General features: G+C 41.7%; 1 protein-coding gene across 1 annotated transcript in view; it reads right to left on the bottom strand.

Moving 5' to 3' along the window:
- Nucleotides 1–20,855, bottom strand: part of ADAMTS6 (ADAM metallopeptidase with thrombospondin type 1 motif 6) — a 397,790-nt gene that overhangs the window by 15,298 nt on the left and 361,637 nt on the right. The window contains exon 23 of the mRNA XM_040340248.1: nt 227–403. Coding sequence (XP_040196182.1) covers nt 227–403 — 177 coding nt within the window. The remainder of the gene's footprint in view (nt 1–226; nt 404–20,855) is intronic.

Genomic DNA, 20,855 nt, shown 5'->3' with positions numbered 1-20,855 from the left:
TAGTTTTGCAACAGCTGGAGGACTACCAGTTTAAGACCCCTGATCTAAGGGGTCTATTTATCAATGTCATCAGATCATATCACCAAATGCCAAGGCTATATGGAACTGCATGGAAAGGAACCTACAGTAATACTTTCTCCAGGTAGGTATTTCAGTTAGTCTGTTTTTCAGAAAGTCTTTAGTAACAAAAATTCACAATATATTTAAGATAACATTTGTAACCCACCTGTCCCCACTCTCCGCTAACCCATTTGGGAGGTGGACAGCGTCCCAGACTGCAACGTATGCGGACTGGTGGCTTGCTCTCTTCTGGGCAATTTGTAGAGGGAAATGTCTTTGAAAGGTCACTGCTTTTACATTGGACAATTCGATGCTTGAAGCCAGGGCCACATTTGGGGGTACACTGGAAATAGAAATAAATCACATTTAAGCTATTAAACATTTGATTACATATGATTTATGTTAGTATATGACATTTAAATATATATATATATATATATATATATATATATATATATATATATATATTTATTACACACACATCCCCATCATCAACTCAATTCGTAACTATATGTTCTAATGGAACAGCCTTAAAGTGGATGTAAACCCACTCTCATCCATTCTAAACTACTGCCATAGTGCTGATCTATAAGGATATACATGCCTCCTGCATGTATTCTTACCTGTCAAATGTCTCCCCTCTGTCTGTTATAAGAACTGAAAAACAACAGATTCAGTGGGTGGTTCTGTTGTCTGGAGCTCGTGGGTGGAGTCGTGATGTCAGTAGACTCCCCGCCCACCTCTACACTCCCCTTGTCAACATGCATTTTCTCTTGTGCATTCCTTACACTAAATTCTGCTATGATCACTAACATCCAGTCAAAATTCAGAAAAGTAACCACATGACTTCAGAAAAGGAGTGGGGGTGGGAATTAAAAAAATATAGCCTGTCTCAGGCTAGTGCATGAGAGATGTAAATAACCTGTCACTCAAAGCAAGGGGGAGGATTTGACAAAAAGTTTCTTTGTTTGTCAAAATGTATCTCACTGAACAATAAAAGAGGATTGCTCAGAGCTGGATTAACTCTGTGTGGCAAGACTGGGCACAGATGATAGGAAATCTTATACTCTAAATTGTGGCAGCAAAAAAAAATGGGGTTTACATCCACTTTAATTTGCAGATTCCATACATTTAAGGTTTACAGTGTATGTAAATAGTGAATTGTTGAGGTTCAGCCAGTCTCAAGTTGAGATGTAAAAAATGCACAAAAGTAATTATCAGATACCAGGATTAATTGCAATTCAGGAGCAAGTCAATGAGCAAAATAGAGAGTGCATGAGTGGAGGTATTTAGAGAGCAATGATACATATATATGGATATCTGAAGCCTCGTTCACATCGTTTTCCTCGTCGAGTTCCTTGTTAAACTCGACAAGCCAATTTTCTCCATTCCCGTCAAGGAAATATAGAACATGCTCTCTTTTTGGCTCGTCGAGTTTCTCGGCAGTTTCCTCAACGAAAATGTACACACGACCGGTTTCCTCGTGTGTACGAGGCCTGAGTGTTTGGAAAAAAGTATTATCTTTAATGTGGATGCAGTCATTATCAGACATGGTGGTTACCCTACAATGTGGGGTATGGCATTGTTTTTTTTTACTTAGGGTTTATATTATAGATTACACCATCATAAGTAAGCAGTTTAACCATCACATGCTTCATATAAATTACATTAATCCTCCTCTAGGACTAATTGGACATTTAAAAATGTAGAACTGCTGCTAACATACAACTGTTAAAAGGTTTCCACTATACTAAGGCTTCCCCGACAACTTTCAAGAATGAAATCCACCTATATACATAAGATGATCTGCACCTGTTCCAGATGGTTTTAGCAATTCTCATGACTGAGTGACAGCAGAAATCCCCAGCCAATCTTTTCTCGGAGAACTAAGGATAGGGTTGGCTTTACAGTGAGTGCCAGACATTCCACCAGACACTATAAATTCATAATAGAGAAAAAAATGCTTTGTGGTCGACTAATATCTCTGGCAAACATAAATTCACAATTGTGGGGCTTGTAACTAAACCTGTTGAAAAAAATTAAAAAATAAAACACTTTCAAAGGGAACCACTCCATGTGTTGTCATAAGGGGATCTCAGGCAAATATTTCAACAAGATGTGAGGAAGTAATCCATGGCTCACCATAAAATGTTCCGACCTTGGTGGAGTGGCTCAAGAAGTCCCTTTGGCCACTTGACTACCACTTGACTACCCTGAGCATCAATACATATAAGGAACGCACTGCACTTTCACCACACTCCATTTTGATAAATCAAATATGTAGGCCGGTCACGTATTTGGTCTTCTAGAAAAAGCTTTTTGACTTTCTCAATTAGCCAATTTATAATGTTCAGGGTTTGGACTTTTCTGCATGCAACCTGTGCACCATTATATTCAAAGAACCCTGTGCACTTTGGTCACACTCACTACAATGGCCCAAATCTATACAGTAGTCTGGCCATGTGTTTGGTGTTCCAGAGAAAGCTTTTTGACATTCTGAATTAGCCAATTATAATGCTCAGAATCTGTATGGGGCTACCTGCTCCCTGTGCAAAATGACACTGCAACAAAAAGACTACTTTATAACACAATGTATGACGATCTAATTTATCAGTGATTTCACATATAAAATCAATATTTCTGTAAAATAAGTGGATTTTAGGACCCCCTTTAGCCCCCTTTATACAAGATTCCTGTTTCGTGGCCTCACCTTTAAAAAATAGATGAGACATCATTCCCTGGCCAGTTACATTAGTCATTCTACAAATGGATTACTGTGTTTCATTGTTGTTAAAATTAAAAGCTGAGATGTGTTTTATGAGGAAGATTACTCTGCACAACATGACCAGTAATGGAAGACAGACTAACGGGACTAATTTTCCTTGGCTGCACCCAGGAGTCGGGGGAGGAGTCACAATCTCTTATCGTAATCCCACAGGAAAACCAACAAAGCAGCAACAGACAAATGATTAAAGTGCCCTGCTCTTTGATAATTACTTACAGATAATGTCAGGATTCTATTTCATTACTTTAACACAAAAATAATGCTTTGCGTTTATTTTTCAATATCAATAAGAAATAATCATTATAGAAAATTGTAAAAACTGAATGAGAATGCAAAATGTGCAACGGGATTCTATAATGTCTTCTCATTATTAAAACACATCTACAATGTCTCACACCATAAAAAAAAAACGGTGAGCATGAAGGCTTCCACTAGCTAATAATTGTGTTGATGCTTCCACAGATAAATTGAGAAAAAGGGGAAAAAAAATTCTAGAGGTACGGGCCACTGTTCCAAAACAGTTTGCTTAATGATTGCATTATGCATAAAAGTTGAACCAAAACCTTTCATTTTTGGTCCATTTCAGACATAATATTACAAGTGAAGTACTTGACTAAACATCTACTGACAAAGGTCACATAAAAGTTAAGAAAGATATGTTGATAGGCCTTAACATCTCCTTGCTGGAGAGCAAGCTGCACATGAAGACCTGCAGTGCAAAAGTCTCCCTGCTTCTGCTTAATTTATTCTGCAGATCTGTGCTTTCTCCTCTTGTGCTAATTCTCAATCTTTACATAGGCATGTGCAGAATGTAAACATGAGTTTAGTTTAGTTTCAAATTGATTTGTTATGTTACTAATTTTGTTTCATTATGGAATTCGTTTAGTTTGGTTTTGGAATTTGTTTCATTTTGTTTTCATTAAAATGTATTTCATTTATTAATTTTCTGATGATTTCCATCTTTTCAGAACGATTAGATTTCGGATCGGTCGAAAAATGATCGACCAATTAAAATTCTGTGTGAAAAAATAGCTGGTTGTTAAGCAGCGGGCTGGGAAGCCGGACCGCCCACGTCCTTAACAAGCATGATTCATCATCTGTCAGCATGCTTCCTCACTGACAGATAAATATAAAGATAAAGAATGCCGGCAATTGCCCGGCAATAGGAAAATGGTTTAAAAAATGGCGTAGAGTCCCCCCCCCCTCCAATCCATACCAGGTCCTTTGGGTCTGATATGAATTTTAGGGGGAACACCATGCCAAATAAAAAAAAATGGCACACCCGGCTGGGCAATGACTTCCACACCAACAAGCATGTGTGCATGGGCGTCCGCTCCATAGGGCAAGGGGGGGCAATTGACCCCCCCTAGAAAATCGAGAAGGTGTTGAAGAGTCTTGCGGCCGTGGGCTGTCTGAAGGGGTGTATGTGCTGAAGGGGGAGTCCATCTGTGCTCAACGGGCGGTCTGTGCTTAAACGGGGTTCATCTGTGCTGAAGGGGGGGTCTTTGCTGAATGAAGGGGCCTGTGTGGAATGGGGGGGTCTGTGCAGAAGGGGGGGGTCCATCTGTGCTGAAAGGAGGGGTCTGTGCAGAATGGGGGGGTCTGTGCAGAATGGGGGGGGAGTCTGTGCTGAAGGGGGGGTCCGTCTGTGCTGAATGGAGGGGTCTGTGCAGAATGGGGGGGGGGTCTGTGCTGAAGGGGGGTCCATCTGTGCTGAATGGAGGGGTCTGTGCTGAAGGGGGGGTCCATCTGTGCTGAAGGGGGGTCTGTACATTCTCTAGGCTATATTTATATGGGCATGGAGTGAAGCTGAATTATCTCAAGAGCTATTTCACACTGCCAGCTGGCCGCGTTAAATGCGACTGTGTATCGCCGCTCCCGAAGCTCCCGCCCCCCCCTGAAAAAGTTTCAGTGGACACCCATGCATGTGTGTGAAGAGATCGCCATCATCCCCAGCAAAAAGCTGCGCAACAAGATCGCTGGGTATGTCACACATCTCATGAAGCGCATCCAGAGAGGCCCTGTCAGAGGAATCTCTATCAAACTGCAGGAGGAGGAGAGAGAGAGGAGGGATAACTATGTTCCTGAGGTGTCTGCCCTGGATCAAGAGATCATTGAGGTTGGTCCTGACACCAAGAAAATGCTAAAGTTGCTGGACTTTGGCGGCCTGTCCAACCTGCAGGTGACCCAGCCCACCGTGGGGATGAACTTCAAAACGTCACGAGGGGGTGTTTAATTGTTTGTATCATAATTTCCATTAAACTTGGGGGGAAAAAAATGGCGGCTGGTCCCCCCAAAATCCATAACAGACACTTTTCCGAGGATGCAGCCTGGCAGGTCAGTTAAGGAGGGGGACAAGCAAGAACCCCCCCATCCTGAACCATACCAGGCTACATGCCCTCAAAATGGGGGGTGCTAAAGCACCTTGTCTCCATGTTGATGGGGACAAGGGCCTCTTCCCGACAACCCTGGCCTGTGGTTGTTGGAGTCTGCAGGTAGGGGGATTATTGGAATCTGGAAGCCCCCTTTAACCCCCCCCCCCCCCAAAGTGTCAAAAAATTAGAAACACAGCAAACAGTTTTTGACAAATCCTATATTAAAAAAAAAAAAATCCCTCAATGGACATGACGTCACATGACTTCAGAAAGGGGCAGTACCACCGGGTGACATAACCGGGTGGCCCTAGCCCTTGCCTATATAAGAATTGTCAAAGCCAAAGAGAGGGCAGGTGATAGGTAGTCTCTTAGGAGGCAAAGCATTTTTCAATGCTTTTTCATGTCTAAACACTAGTACTCAGATCACCAGCTATCAGAGCACCAGGTCTGACATAAGCATGCAAAGCCCTGCTCTTCTACCGAGGTTGCCACCTTCACACTGAGACATAGTGCAGAACAGGACATGGTAAGTTGGTAAGAGGAAAAAGATCAGCTGCAGGTAGCCTACTGGCAACACGTTGCCATCTACCTGCCTTTCCTGCACAGTTTCAACAGAATAGATCATCTTTATCAATGCAAGATCTGCCTGTTTAAGCATGGAATAGAAAAGAAACTATGCATGGCAAAACCTAAAATAAAACAGCAATTTTTTTTTTTTAAATCTTCCATGTAAACTCAAAAAAATAGCAATCTTACATTGAATATCGAAGTAATTGATGTTTTTTTTAAATTGAGGGCCCATACACACCAGATGCAGTGTGGTTGCGCTGGCAGCTATTTCCAGCACAGCAGCAATGCATACATAAACAAGGCAAATAACCTTGTCTCCAGTAGGGTCAGTTCAAACCACTGCACTGCTGTTCATGGTGAACATCGCCAACATGGTAAATGGAAGTTCTATTTAAATGACAAAAAATGGTGCATCTGCATCTGCACTTCTGTAAACCTGAGGACATTGCCAAGGATGCCAAATTGAATGCAACAGACAGCGAGCCAACTAAAACAAGAGATTCTTGTACTGCAATATTAATGCATAGAAACAGAAAGGGGGCACTCTTTATGTCTGGAGTAAATAGTTGTACAGAAAGTCTTCTTTACAGTAAGAGCTGTGAAAATGTCGAATTGACTCCTTTAAGAACTAGTTTTTGCCAGCCAAGTGGATTGTTTTAAAAAGAGCTGGATGCATTCTTAAATGCACAAAATATAACTGCATACTAACATTTACAGGTAATAACCAGTTTATACAGGGAAGCCAATTTTCTCCTGGCGGATTAAGAAGGAATGTTTTTCCCCTGCTGGACAAACTGGATTATGCTTTACTGCTTTTTTGTTTGTTTTTTTGCCTTCCTCTGGATCAACTGTGGGTATACGATTGTAAAGGAATCTATTTGTTCTTTTTTTTTTTTTAATGCTTGAACTACATGGACTTGTGTCTTTTTTCAACCTGACTAACTATGGGGGTTATTTACTAAAACTGGAGAAAATCTGTTGTAGCTTTGCATAGAAACTAATCAGCTTTCACATTTTGTTGCCAAAGCTTATATGGTTGCAAAGGCAGAAGGTTCTTTTATCTTAATGCATTCTAAGCAATAGGAAAAAAGCCTTCTGTGTGCAGCAGCCCCCCTAATACTTACCTGAGGTCCCTCTCTGTCCAGCAATGTCGACGGGTGTCTCATCTATCAGAGATTCTACTTCCTGATTGGCTGAGACACAGCAGCAGTGCCATTGGCTCCCACTGCTGTCAAAGTAGCTAGCCAATCAGGAGGTGCGGCCCGGCCAGAGCTCTGTGTCTGAATGGAGACAGGGAGCTGTGACTTGGGTGCCCCTGTAGCAAGCTGCTTGCTGTGTGGGCACTAAAGAGGAGGGAGCGGCCAGGAGCACAGATGAGGGACTCCAGAAGAGGAGGATCTGGGCTGTTCTGTGCAAATCCACTGCAACAGAGCAGGTAAGTTTACTGTTATTTTTATAGGGAAAAAAAATTGACTTTACAATCACTTTAAATAAACAAGCTGAATTTAGTAGCTGATTGGATACCAAGCACAACTGCATCATATTCTGAGTGCACAAGTTTTTGTAAATCCCCCCTATGTAACTAAGTAAATTTCAGTTATACAATCATGGCTCCACATGAAAAGTTGAAGGTAGTTTTTAACACATTGATATCACCAACCAGCTAACAAATATACAGCACTACTGTATAAAGTATCCCTTTAAGAGTTTCCAAATATACAGAAATCTGCAGACATAATTCCCAGAAGAGGGTAATTTCTGACTACAAAAAGAAAGTCCACATTCTGCGCCTTACATTCTCCAAATGTGATGTCTCGAGCACTCGCAGCTCTGCACCTTTAAGCAAGTAACCCTATGACACCGTGTCCCAGTCATATAAATGTTCCAGACTAGAAAAACCTTATATATTTATCTAACGATGAAAAACAAATGTGATCCCCCCAGTTCTGGTATGCATGGATGTTTTTACTGTGCTGTGCCAATATGCTGGCATTCTCAAAACTGCTTTCATGTGGCACCCACTTACCACATTTTTTAGATAACAATGTTTTATTTAAATTCTTTTTTTTGTACAGTTCAATCACTCTCCATCGTGTTTTGGTAACCCAAGCATAGTGAAAAGACCAAGAAAAAGAAAAAAAGAAAAAGAGCTTGAACTGAAACGTCTTTTATGTGTGCTCTGAATAGTGTTGTATTATTGTAAGAGTGTATACTGTAATAGAATGAATTACTTATTATGAAATGACAGCTATGTTTCACAGTGCGCACGCTGAAAAGAAACACTTCAATCTGCTCTTTCTCACAGGCGTGGATCTTAGCAATACTTGCAGTTATCTTCACTAAACGCGGCTGTCAAATTGTTACATTAAGAGCAATCTTTGTTTTCTAAGAAATATAAACCTATCAAGGTTTCTAGGAAATACGCTCGTGGCTCTCCTACTGTTTTCGTCGAGCCCCAAAGCAAAGCTAGTCTGAAAATCTGCAGGCAATGACAAAATTTATTTGGGGATTTGAACCAAGCTGTAGAATTATGTTAAGCGCGCCATGGTAAATGTGCGCAATAGACCATGGCTGGTGGTGGAATAAGGATTAATGGCATGACTGTTTTGTTTTCTGAAATCACTATTAATTCCATGGATGAAGTTCCGACCTTCCAAGTGAACTGACAGGCCGAGTGCTGGTTATCTGTCTCCTGTGCGTAGGAGACAAGTTCATTTCAGTCATGAGCACTGTAATTTATGAGTTGTTCACTAATTGTATTAGTAAAAATAAATATTGCTCCAAAAGGCATTTGGCTCAAAGCTCTTGATTCCTCCACAGCTGAGTATTACTATAAACATCTATCATCCGCATATGGTTGTGGCAGCCATTTTTGGCCTTGTGTATAAAAATGGAGCGTTGTTCAACCCAGACATTCCCTATGGAGCGTGTCTGTTGGCACACAACCGGGATGGGGTGTAAAGCTTCATACATGATTAGAGTTTATTTTGAAAAAAGTAATACAATTTTCTAATAGTTAAGGGGGTACAGTTAAACAATCATTTTCTTGTTCATTTTTTTTTATTCGTGTAAACAAGAACAATAACAAGCACCACACAGGGGCCAAGACATCTGAAACAATGTGCACATGTTTACAGCGTAGGAACCAGAAAATACAGTAAATATTTTCAGCCTCGCAGGTCAGTAACCCTCTCAAAGTTGCAATAAAAAAAATTAAATGTCTAAATTGGGTGACCCAATTAGAGGGCTGGTAAACTCATATAGGAAGATTGGGGTGTGGGGAAAGGGGAAATCAGGAGAAAGAACCAGGTAGGGGAAGAGGAGGGGAACAGAGTGTGTATTCCCTACAGACTAGGGCCAAGGATCAAGGCATATTTGAGCAGCTTCCCATATTTTGAGGAATTTAGGTTGTGTGTCATTAAGAATTCTAGACAATTTTTCATAGATTACCATTACATTCATACGGTCCTTGACAGCTTGAAAAGGGACAGCGGATTTCTTCCAGGCATTGAATGCGAAAAAAGGCCTAGGACTGATTAGTCGCATACCTGGGGATTAATAGGTGAAAGAGGGTCTAGAGAAGTCCAAATATTCTGGACCGAAATATGGTCAGTTTTAGGCAGGGCCATCAAGTGTCACCACATTGACCACAACCCCCGAAGCAACTATCACTGCTGTTTGCATTCAATGATCATCTTTAATCATAGAGGTTGATTTACTAAAACTGGAGAGTGCAAAATCTGGTGCAGCTGTGCATGGTAACCAATCAGCTTCTAACTTCAGCGTGTTTAATTAGGCCTTGACAACAAAAAATCAAAAAAACGGAAGGTTTCTATGCAGAGCTGCACCAGATTTTGCACTCTCCAGTTTTATTAAATGAACCCCATAGTGACAAGAAAAATTGAAGGCCAACAACAGACAATTTTCCTCATTTCTGAATGAAGGAACTATATTCTAGCTGTGAATGTGGTTTCCATTCAGGAAATATTGTTATTTTCGTAATGTGCATGTGATAAGTATAGTTTGATACAGGAGTAGAATTTTTGTCTGTCAGGAACATTTGTTTGTTTTACATATGGTATGTGGTAGTGTCACAGGCATAATCATGACATTAAAAAAGTTCAAATGAATGCAGGTATGGGATTCGCAAGTTGCACTTTTGAAAGTACGGTGGTTGGAGAACACAGATTTGGATTACAGCACCTTACACTGCGAATCCCATATCTGCATTCATTTGAACTTTTTTAATTTAATAATATATGCTTAATTATGGACATTAATTTTACACTTGTTGCGCCCTTTTTTATTGCTTTCACTGTATATTAATTTTCACAAATTTTTGGAGCTGCACTTGTTGTAAATAGCATTTAGGTTATTGGCACCGCATCCTATATTTATATTATTCAATAATCATGACATCACTACAATGCACCCCAAAATCAAACGTTAAAATTCGAACCATTGGTATGACAATTGTGCTACATTTTTAAGAGTTTTCTAGCTAAACTTGTTGAGTCATTGACGGTACAATCACATTCTCTGGCCAATGATTTTTCTTCAGAATTTCCCTAGGAACATTTAAACAAAATCCTATCCTTTTAGCCTTGGGAACAAACTTCAATAATGCCAGTGCCTCTGCTCTTCTGACAGCTGCTATAGAAGAATACTAAAGTGTACACGTGGCATCACGCCTGACATTTCATACTTGTGCCAGTTATAAAGCTGAAGTATACTATAGCTTTAGAATTAAATGTTGCTGGCAGACAGACAGGCTTGGCAGGCTTGTTAGCAATGTTTCTTTTGAATGTACGCAGAACTGTGCATTCTATTGGGAGACAGGTATATTTGCTCAATACATCAAAACTAGACAAAAGGACAGGTTTACCAGAAGGTTGTCCACTATAATGTAATAAGCACTCATAGATCACTCACCACGTCAGTCGTTGTTACCGTAACATATAATGCAGGAAAAAAATGGTATAGAGCACCAGGGAAACAAGGGGTTATTAAACAAGGGGTTACATAGTACTACTCTGCAGTGATAAACAATCATTTTTAATGGCTCCTTCTTGCAATGCATTTCTAGGAGTTGCAGATTCATTAAAAAAATGAAGTCCTTATATGCTTGCTATCTTAAAATCTTCAGGCTGGGTTACCTGATATCTTTAACAACCCTTAAATAAAAAGATTTAGTATCTCCACATATCAAATTGTGTGAATATTCACTTCAATTATCCAATGAAATGAGTAAACAGGATTTTGCTTTTCACATGATTGGACAATTAACATGAATATTCAAACACATGTATTGTGTGGAGATTCTTGACTACTTTAGTAAATCAGCCCAATAGTTCCAACAGCTGTTGTAGAACCTCCGATAATTTTTGATAGATTTGGACAAAGAGGGGAAATGTTAGAAGCTCTGTCATGTGTTTATTACTGTGTCCCCCTTGATAAGTTCCATTATCACTATGGTATGTGTCATGTAGATAATTGTCCCCGGGACAGAAAGTACGAAGAAATTCAAAATTTGAAACTGTCACCATAGAGGGGATATTTTTAAAGCAGTTGTAAATGATCATTTAAAAAAAATATTAAACCTGTTTTATCATTGCACAGAGTGGCCCGAATCTCCTCTTCTGGGGTCTCTGCCAACCTCTTCTAATCTGGGCACCCCTAAAAAAGGTGGCTTCAATGGTGGCGCACCAGGTGGTTCACTCTTGAGCCAGGCTTAGCCTCGCCCCTCCCCCCACTCCCTCCTCACAGGATTTGATTGACAGCAGTGGTAACCAATGGCTCCCATTGCTGCCTCCATGTTCTTTGAGGAGAGATAGAGAGGAGCGTGCCCCTGCAGATGGGCACAGAACTGGATCAAAATAAGGCCAGGTATGTATATAGGTAGAGGGAATACAACTGCTGAGAAATTTTGCTGGGACATTTTTTTATCTTATTGCAAGGAAAGTGTTAAGCCTCGTACACATCGTTTTCCTCGTCAAGTTCCTTGTTAGGCTATCGAGGAACTCGACAAGGCAAGTTTCTCCATTCCCGTCGAGGAAATAGAGAACTTGCTCTCTTTTTGGCTCGTCGAGTTTCTCGACAGTTTCCTCGACGAAAATGTACACACGACCGGTCGTGTGTACGAGGCCTGACACTAAAAAATGTATTGCCTTCATAACCACTTTAAGTAGGGATACCAGTTTCATTAAAAGCTGTCAAATTTGTGTTTTTCACTCACTTTCTGTCATGTCTCTGTCACAGGAAGTAAAAGGAAATCTCCCTATTGGAAAACATGACAATGGTGTCCACATTCTATCCAAATTTAGATAAAGAGGTGGAGAGAGCTCCCTCTAGTCACATCACATCAAACTAAAGGTATACACTGAAAAAATTGTTCACTAAAAATACACTATACTTTCTCTTTAAATACCCCAGTGCTTAGAAAAACACATTTAGGGGTCTATATATATATATATATATATATATATATATATATATATATATATATATATATATATATATATATATATATATATATATATATAAATGAATGCCACAAGAATTTGCCTACCATTACAAATTTTAACTGCATTTTACTTAACATCCCTGGCGGTATGATTATTTCAGAAAAAAAGGTGCTGAAAGCGGTACCATTATTTGCAAGAAAATTTGGCGTTTTATACTGTAGGCCTGTAATTCTTAGGAATAACTCACTTACATTTTTTTATGACGAATTTCCCAAACAAATCGCTATCGCACAATTCTGCAAGTGATTATAATTTATTATCGCTGTTTTTTAGCTGCTCTAAAACCATTTTTGACATAAAGGGACACTTTTGGAAAATCTACAGTTTGCAGGCAGAAAGAACAGTTTTTATTATATAAAAGAACATGCAGGACACTGGGGAGACCACTAGGGACAAGGGGTGTGTGTATTTTTTACATACATTACTGTAATCTATAAGATTACAGTATACTGTATGTAAGGTGTTTGTTTACCTTTTTGAATTTGGCGTCGTTCTCCACTCCCGTGCGTCGTAACGTCGCTGGGGAACGGAGATCGGCGGCACACAGAGGCACTGTGTGAATCGAGCGAGCACCCACTCGCTCACACAGTGTGGTGGCATCGCTGGATCTAGGGACAAGGTAAGTAACTTTGTCTGTGGCTGCAGCGAGGCAAGCCCGAGTCTGACTCGGGGTTACCCCGATCGTAGCAAAAAATCGCACTCCGAGTCAGACTCGGGAATACCGCCAGGGGGGTTAAAGTCATTGGGGTAGATTCAAGAAGCAATTGCGCCTCTGTAACCATAGGTTACACAGCGCAATTGCTTACTTGCCCCGGCGTAACGAGTGCTCCTGATTCAGGAACCTTGTTACGCCGACTGCAGCCTAAGATCTGCGCGGCATAAGGCTCTTATGCCCGCATATCTTAGGCTGCATTCTTGCGTTGGCCGCTAGGTGGCGTTCCCGTTGTGCTCAGTGTATAGTATGCAAATTGCATACTAACACCGATTCACAACGTTGCGTGAGCCCTGCGTACGCAATTTACATTGTTTACGTACGGCGGTTTTCGCGTAAGGCTGCCCCTGCTATTAGCATGTTACGTATACCCGTCGTTCCAGCGTCGCGAAATTTGAATTTTACGTAGTCTGCGTAAGTGAATTGTGAATGGCGCTGGACGCCATTCACGTTCACTTTGAAGCAAATGACGTCCTTGCGACGTCATTTGCCGCAATGCACGTCGGGAAAGTTTCGCGACGGAGCATGCGCTCTACGATCGGCGCGGGAACGCGCCTAATTTAAATGATTCCCGCCCCCTACGGGATCATTTAAATTGCGCGATCTTGTGCCGGGCATTTTGCCGGCGCACCCGCGCAATTTACGGAGCTTCTGCTCCGTGAATCGAGGGCAGCACAAAAAAATTGCGGGGGAGCAGGGCAAAATCGTTGCCCTGCGCCTCCGTAAAAAAAGCGCAATTCTTACTGAATCTGGCCCATTGTTAAGCCACTCTAACCTGTTTGCACCATTAGCACTGCCTCCTATTGTAGTGTCTTCCTCGGTTTATGATTTATAAAAATAAATGATGCAAATACCTAATTTTAGAGCTGTTATCGCGATCACATGACCGTCCGTATCTCTCCATTCCTCATGCAGTGGGCGGGGCCGAGATTCCCTCACTGATGTCGGACGGGAGGGGAGAAGGAGGCGAGGAGAAGAGGAGAAGAGATCTGACCGGCTATGTGATCGTGACCTCCGCTCTGAAATTAGGTATTTACAGCATTTATTTTTATAAATCACACACAGAGGGTGACACTACAATAGGCGGCAGCAGGGATGGTGCATACATGTTAGTGTTATTCAAGCAGCAGAGGGGGGAGGGGGCTATACTGTTATGAGCTGACAGGCAGGAAGGGAGGGAGGAGAGAGCACAGAGGATGATGGAAGCACATAAACTGACAACAGTGTCAGGGCTCAGAAGCCATAATACACTGTGGTCAGTTTACATAGAGGAGGGTAGAAACTGGCAGGATCAGGCAGGTTTTTTGGTGTTACAGGGGGCCAAATGTCACAGCACAAGCACTGTATCATATAACATGCTTTAAAGGAGCAGGATCTATTTTTTTGGAGGTTAACAAACGCTTTAATACATTTATTTTCAATGATCGTCAGCTTCATCTAGTTGCTGTAATTTGGCATTTTTCTTGAACAATCAGAAAAATGCTGCATCTTGGCCACTATATGAAGATGACTTTCATAGGAAATCAATGTAGAATACAAGCAGAATATAGTCAGAATTTGCGACAGCTGGGTGAGTGCTTGTCACATTTGTCCAGCAATTGTTTTATAAATAGACACCTTGTTGTAAGGTAGGAAAAAAGGCAGCATGTATGGCAGACCAAAACGCTCAATATTTTGGGTCTTACTGCAGACTGATAGCGGTTAGATTGCTAGCTTATACACAAGCCACTTAGACACGGTAAACATATCTATTAATTATTCCCTCGTCTAAACGAATTGATGATTTTAAATGGGTCTATGATTTGTCCTGTAAAAAGTCAGACATAGGGGGCCCAATCTTACTATAATTTCCATTACATTTAAAGCCCAGCCACAGACATAAATATTTAGTCAGACAGACATTGTACATATAACAGCCTTCATTTTAATAGTTACCTCTGATTTCCTCATATACCCATTGCACAGTGTCCAAATAAGACTGCGCACTTCAATAGGTAGCAGAGTTTGACCAAACTGTCCAGAGCACTCTAATCTGCCTAGTTGGACACGTCTCTTCTTTTTCTTCAAAGTATAATTGTATGAAAGAACACTTGTGATTGCGTGTGGTTGCTACTCATCTATGATAGCATAGGGTACTAAAAAGTGGTGGCCTAGATGGGGTAAGTGCGGGTGGCCCGACCCAACCGGGCTGATGCCACCCCCCCAAAAAAAAAACTGTCGCCACTGGTACCAGAGTCTGATTTTTAGAAAGAGAACAGCAATGACAGCCTCAATATTTCTCTCGATTAACCATTCATAGCAAGGCAACTGCTTTGTTTTAACCTCTCCCCTCCTTTCTCATTATCCGCAACATTGTGTACCTATGCTTTGCTCTTGGGTATGGAAGAGCATGTTACATAGTTAGTTAGTTTGAAAAAAGACACAAGTCCATTTAGTTCAACTAATAGACAAAAATGGAAAACACAATCCTATACCCACAGTCGATCCAGAGTGAGGCCCCGTACACACGTCCGAGAAACTCGGCGGGCAAAACACGTTTTGCTCGTCGAGTTCCTTGTGAAGCCGCCGAGGATCTCGGCGAGCCAAGTTTCCTCAGGCCCCGTACACACGACCGAGTTTCTCGGCAGAATTCAGCCAAAAACTCGATCGGAGCCGTATTCTGCCGAGAAACCCGGTCGTCTGTACACTTTCGACTAACGAGGAAATAGAGAACCTCGTCGGTTTCCTCAGCCGAAAGTGTACAGACGACCGGGTTTCTCGGCAGAATACGGCTCCGATCGAGTTTCTGGCTGAATTCTGCTGAGAAACTTGGTCGTGTGTACGGGGCCTAAGGCAAAAAAATTATAATAATAAAGCATGATGCCATTTGCTCCAACAGGGGAATAAAAATGTTTTCCTGCTCCCCCAGGAGGCAATCGGATATTCCTTGGATCAACTACCCCTGAAATGTTAGTATCCAGCTATATTTTGTACATTCAAGAAAGCATCCAGCTCCTTTTCAAAACATTACACTAAGTTGGCCAGAGCTAATTCTTGAGGGATTCTATTCCACATTTTCATAACTCTTACCCCGAATAAGCCTTTCCGTATTTGGAGGTTAAATCTCTTTTCCTCCAGACTTAAACAGTGCCCCCTTGTCCTCTGTAACAACCTCAAAGTAAATAACTTAACACCAAGTTCACTATATGGACCACTTATGTATTTATACATGGTGATCATATCTCCCTTAATCTCCTCTTCTCAAAAGAGAATTTCAGTTCCTCTAACCTTTACTCATAGCTGTGCACCTCCATGCCTCTTATCAGTTTTATTGTCCTTCTCTGCACTTTCTCCAGTTTTCCAATATCCTTTTTGTGAACTGGAGCCCAAAACTGAACTGAATAATCCAGAAGTCTTAGGCCTCGTACACACGACCGAGTTTCTCTGCAAAAACCAGCAAGAAACTTGCTGGGAGATATTTTTTTGCCGAGGAAATCGGTCGTGTGTACATTTCCGTCAAGGAAACTGTCGAGAAACTCGACGAGCCAAAAAGAGAGCATGTTCTCTATTTCCTTGACGGGAATGGAGAAAATTGGCTTGTCGAGTTTCTCGACGGCTTCACAAGGAACTCGACGAGCAAAACGATGTGTTTCGCCCGTCGAGTTTCTCGGTCGTGTGTACGAGGCCTTACAAATGATTTGTACAGGGGAAAAATGATCTCTCTCTCTCTGCACCGTTTAGAAGATATATATTTGTTTGGCAGCCGTGCAGCCATTTAAGTGGCCGCACCCTGTGAACCTGGAAGGAAGATCGGGTGAAGATGGAAGCCTCTGCAGCTGTGACAGCGCACCGTTGAAGGGCTTTGTTTCTAGGTAAGTCTTTCATAATGTGCTAGTATGTGATGCATACTAGCACATTATGACATTACCTTGCAGGAGGAATTGACATTGGATGCTATTAAGTCTATGATCTACCAGAACACCCAGATCCTTCTCCACCAGATGTACTCATTTTAGTATGTATGATGCGTGTATGTTTTTAGCCCCCAAGGGCATAAAATTATATTTATCAACATTAAACCTCATTTGCCACATAGTTGCACAATTAAATAGTGCATTGAGATCGGCTTGTAAATTAGAGACATCATGTAAAAAAGTTATTCCATTGTATAGCTTGATGTCATCTGCAAACACATAGGCCCTGATTCACAAAGCACTTACGCCGACGTATAACAAGTTACGCTGACGTAAGTGCAAATGTGGGCCGTCGTATCTGTGCCCCAGACCCATAAACAGATATGCGCCTAAAACCAGGCTACACCCCGCCGACGTCGCTTGCTTACGCCGGCGTAGGGTGGGTGCACATTTAGGCTGGGTGCATGGTGCCGCTCCCATTGATTAGTCATTCAAACATGCAAATGAAGGAAATACGGCAAATCACGAAATGTACATGTGCCCGACGCAGGCTACACGAGGTGCGCGTAAGTTGTACGTCCAGCGTAAAGTTATTCCCCATAAAGGAGGTGCAACCCAGCAGCAGACATGCAAAAGTCTGCACCAGGGAACACAAGCCGGCGTATTTTACGTTGGACGTGTGTCTGGCTGGGGGTAGGTTACGTTCACGCCGTACGCAGTGATCCGGCGTAGTTTAAGCAGTTGTTCTGACGTGGTTGTGAGCAGGCACAGGGGGATTCGTCCACGTCACGGCGCATGCGCAGTTCGTGATACGTATCTGTCTGGCGCTCGGCCCATCATTTGCATGGGGTTACGCCTCATTTGCATTGGTCATGCCCACTTCCACCTATGCCGGCGTACGCCTTCGAAACCCACGCCACGCTGGCGCAGCGTTGGGAGCACTGGCTTGCTGAATTCCATGCTTGCCTCTCTGCGCTGCGTTGGCGTAGCGTACAATGGGTACTCTACGGCGGCGTAATGTGCGCTGTGCTCTCTGTGAATCTGGACCATAGATGGTACTTTTAATCACAGACCCTAAATAATTTATAGACATATTTAAAAAGTAAGGGTTCCAACACTGAACCTTGGGAGCACCATTAATACGCTTATACCATTCAGCGTATGAATCATTAACCACTACTCCCTGAGTATGGTCTTTTAGCCAGTTTTCTATCCATGTCCAAGCCTTTAGACTTTACCTTACATTAGCTGTGTGTGGGGAACTGTGTCAAATGCTTTTGAAAAATCCAAGTATACTACGTCCATAGCCACTCTTTTATCTAAATTTTTATATTACTTTCTAGTAAAAACTCTTCTGTTTATACTTTCATTAAACTATAAAGTATCTTCTCGACTACAGGAAGATAGGAAGGTAAACTAACAGGTCTGTAGTTACTTGAGATAGAGACTTTACCTCCTTTTTAAAAAGGCACCACTTTGGCCTTATGCAAATCCTGTGGTACTATTCCAGTCATAATAAAGTCTCATAAAATTAGAAACAATGGCTTTAAAACAACAGAGCTCAACTCTTTGAGGACACATGGGTGTATGCCACCTGGTCCAGTAGCTTTATTTACTTTTATTTTGTCTAAATGTTTGTTGACATCAATTTTGAGCCATTGTGGATTATTTGGGGTCAATATCATCCCCATTATGGAAGAGTTGTTTCTTTTGTATGCACAGAGCTGAAGATGGTATTTAATAAATTTGCCTACTCTTTTTCCCCAATCACCCACTCTATTTATTATTTTGTAAACAGTCTACATGCTCACACCTCACCTTTTTACTATAATATATTTGAAGGATTTTGGGGGGTTTGTCCTACTTTCTTTTGCAACCTCTAGCTCTTTTGAGTTTCTGCTGTCTTTATTTCTCTTTTACATATTCTGTTATTTTTTATTGTAACTTGTATATAATTACAGTGTTCTTCATATTTATGTGACTCACTCCATTTCATAGCACCAGCCCAATAAGCACTATTGCAGGAAAGTTCATAACCCTGGTAACTCTTTACACAGAGCTTTGCTGTTACTCCCAGCAGAGTGGTGGGGTAAGCCCTTGGAAACAGGTTCACTTTAAAGATGAACGCCAGAAAGACAAAAACTATTCCCTTGGATTGGGGCTGCCCACACACTGCAAGGGTTAACCGCATGTTTAGTCTAGGGCGTGGGTAGTCCAACCTGTGGCTCTCTAGCTGTTTGCGGAACTACAGGACCCACGAGTCATTGCAAGGCTGACCAGTGCAAGCACGACTCCCAAAGGCAGAGGGATGATTGGACTTGTAATTATGCAACAGCTGGAGGGCCGCATGTTAGACACCCATGGTCTAGGGGGATGGGAAAGCATTTTTACTGATCTGATCCTCCGGATCCCCCAACAAACGGTGCTCTCTTCCACTTTGGCGGTGGGCTTTCCCTCAAAGTCCTCTTGTCCAGTGCAGGGTGTTGGGCCCTGTATAGGTCTTACTGATATCAGAGGACCTTAGACTGCTGGAACACATAGGAGAAGAAGCTTCAGGAACCAGTCTAGTAGCAGGAAGTAGCCTGCAGGAGCTCAGGATCGGGTAAGTAAAACTTCTTTACCCTGTCCCCTAGGCATTAATGAGGAAGCTTTTTTCATTCTCCGGAGTTCAGCTTTAAGTTCCTGACTCTACAGCTCATAAAGAGGAATATTAAACATACGCTACAGCCATTTTGCTGCTTAAAGGCAAACATTCATAAGACACCTGATCCTCTCATTTTACACAAGAGTCAATATAACAATATCAGACTTCATTACACTACAGACTGAGAACTGAGCTCACATTGTTATTTCAGCTCCAAAGCATAGCTGTCAGCAGGGCTGAAAAATTAAGGAAAAGGGCTGAAGTTATTTTCTGCTTGTACATTACCCTCCAGGAAACAAATACTGAAAGGAAGGTGGAAAAACATGTAAAAGTTTCAGGTAGGATGTATAAAAACGGATGGTAACTTGTTTCACCTCTGTCATAAAGCTTTCCTAGCCTGAAGCATCCTAAGATGTCATTTTCAGGAATGTGTGTTTATCTGTAAGTTAAGTACATTTCAGAAGCCATAAAGAGAAGAGCACATAGGTTTATTGCTTAGTGTGCGTTTTAAAGCAGACCTCCCTGTAAATAATAAGGCCAAATGGAACCTATATATTGTTGTTTTATTAAGATATCCAAGCAGTGGTGATCACATTTTTTTTTTTTTTGGGGGGGGGGCAAAAAAAATGAAAAAAAAAAAACATCAATTGCAGCCAATGTGCCCATTAAACACAGCTACTGTGCCCATCAATTGCCGCCACTGTGCCATCAATTGCCACCACTGTGCCATCAAACGCAGCCACTGTGCCATCAAGCGCAGCCACTGTGCCCATCAAATGCAGCCACTGTGCCCATCAAACACAGCAACTGTGCCATCCATTGCCGCCACTGTGCCCATCAAACACAGCCACTGTACCCATAAACTGCCACCTATGTGCCATCAAATGCAGTTACTGTACCTATCAATTGCTGCCAGAGTGCTCATCAATTGCTGCCAGAGTGCTCATCAATAGTGTTGCTCACGAATATTCGCATTGCGAATATTCGGCTCGAATATGGCATATTCGAGAAATCGCGCTATATTTCGAATTTCGCGGTGAATATTCGCAATTCCGAATATTCGCATTTTTTCAATTTGATTTTTAAAACAGATCACATCCTATCGACGTCTAAAAGCATTGCTGGTATGATTAGAGACCCTGGGCCGAGTAGCTAAGCTGAGGCGATCCTTTTATGTTGCCGAATATATAAAAAAAAACATTGCGATTTTTCGCTATTGCGAATGCGAAAATGATTGCGAATTTTCGATAACTGTGGTAGGAGAACTCTGATTGTCTCTGATGCAAAAGGGG

The sequence above is a fragment of the Rana temporaria genome, chromosome 1 (genome assembly GCF_905171775.1).
Source record: "Rana temporaria chromosome 1, aRanTem1.1, whole genome shotgun sequence".
In the NCBI taxonomy this organism is placed as follows: domain Eukaryota; kingdom Metazoa; phylum Chordata; class Amphibia; order Anura; family Ranidae; genus Rana; species Rana temporaria.
The sequence above is the reverse complement of the archived record's forward strand: the minus strand, read 5'-3'. Positions and strand labels throughout refer to the sequence as shown.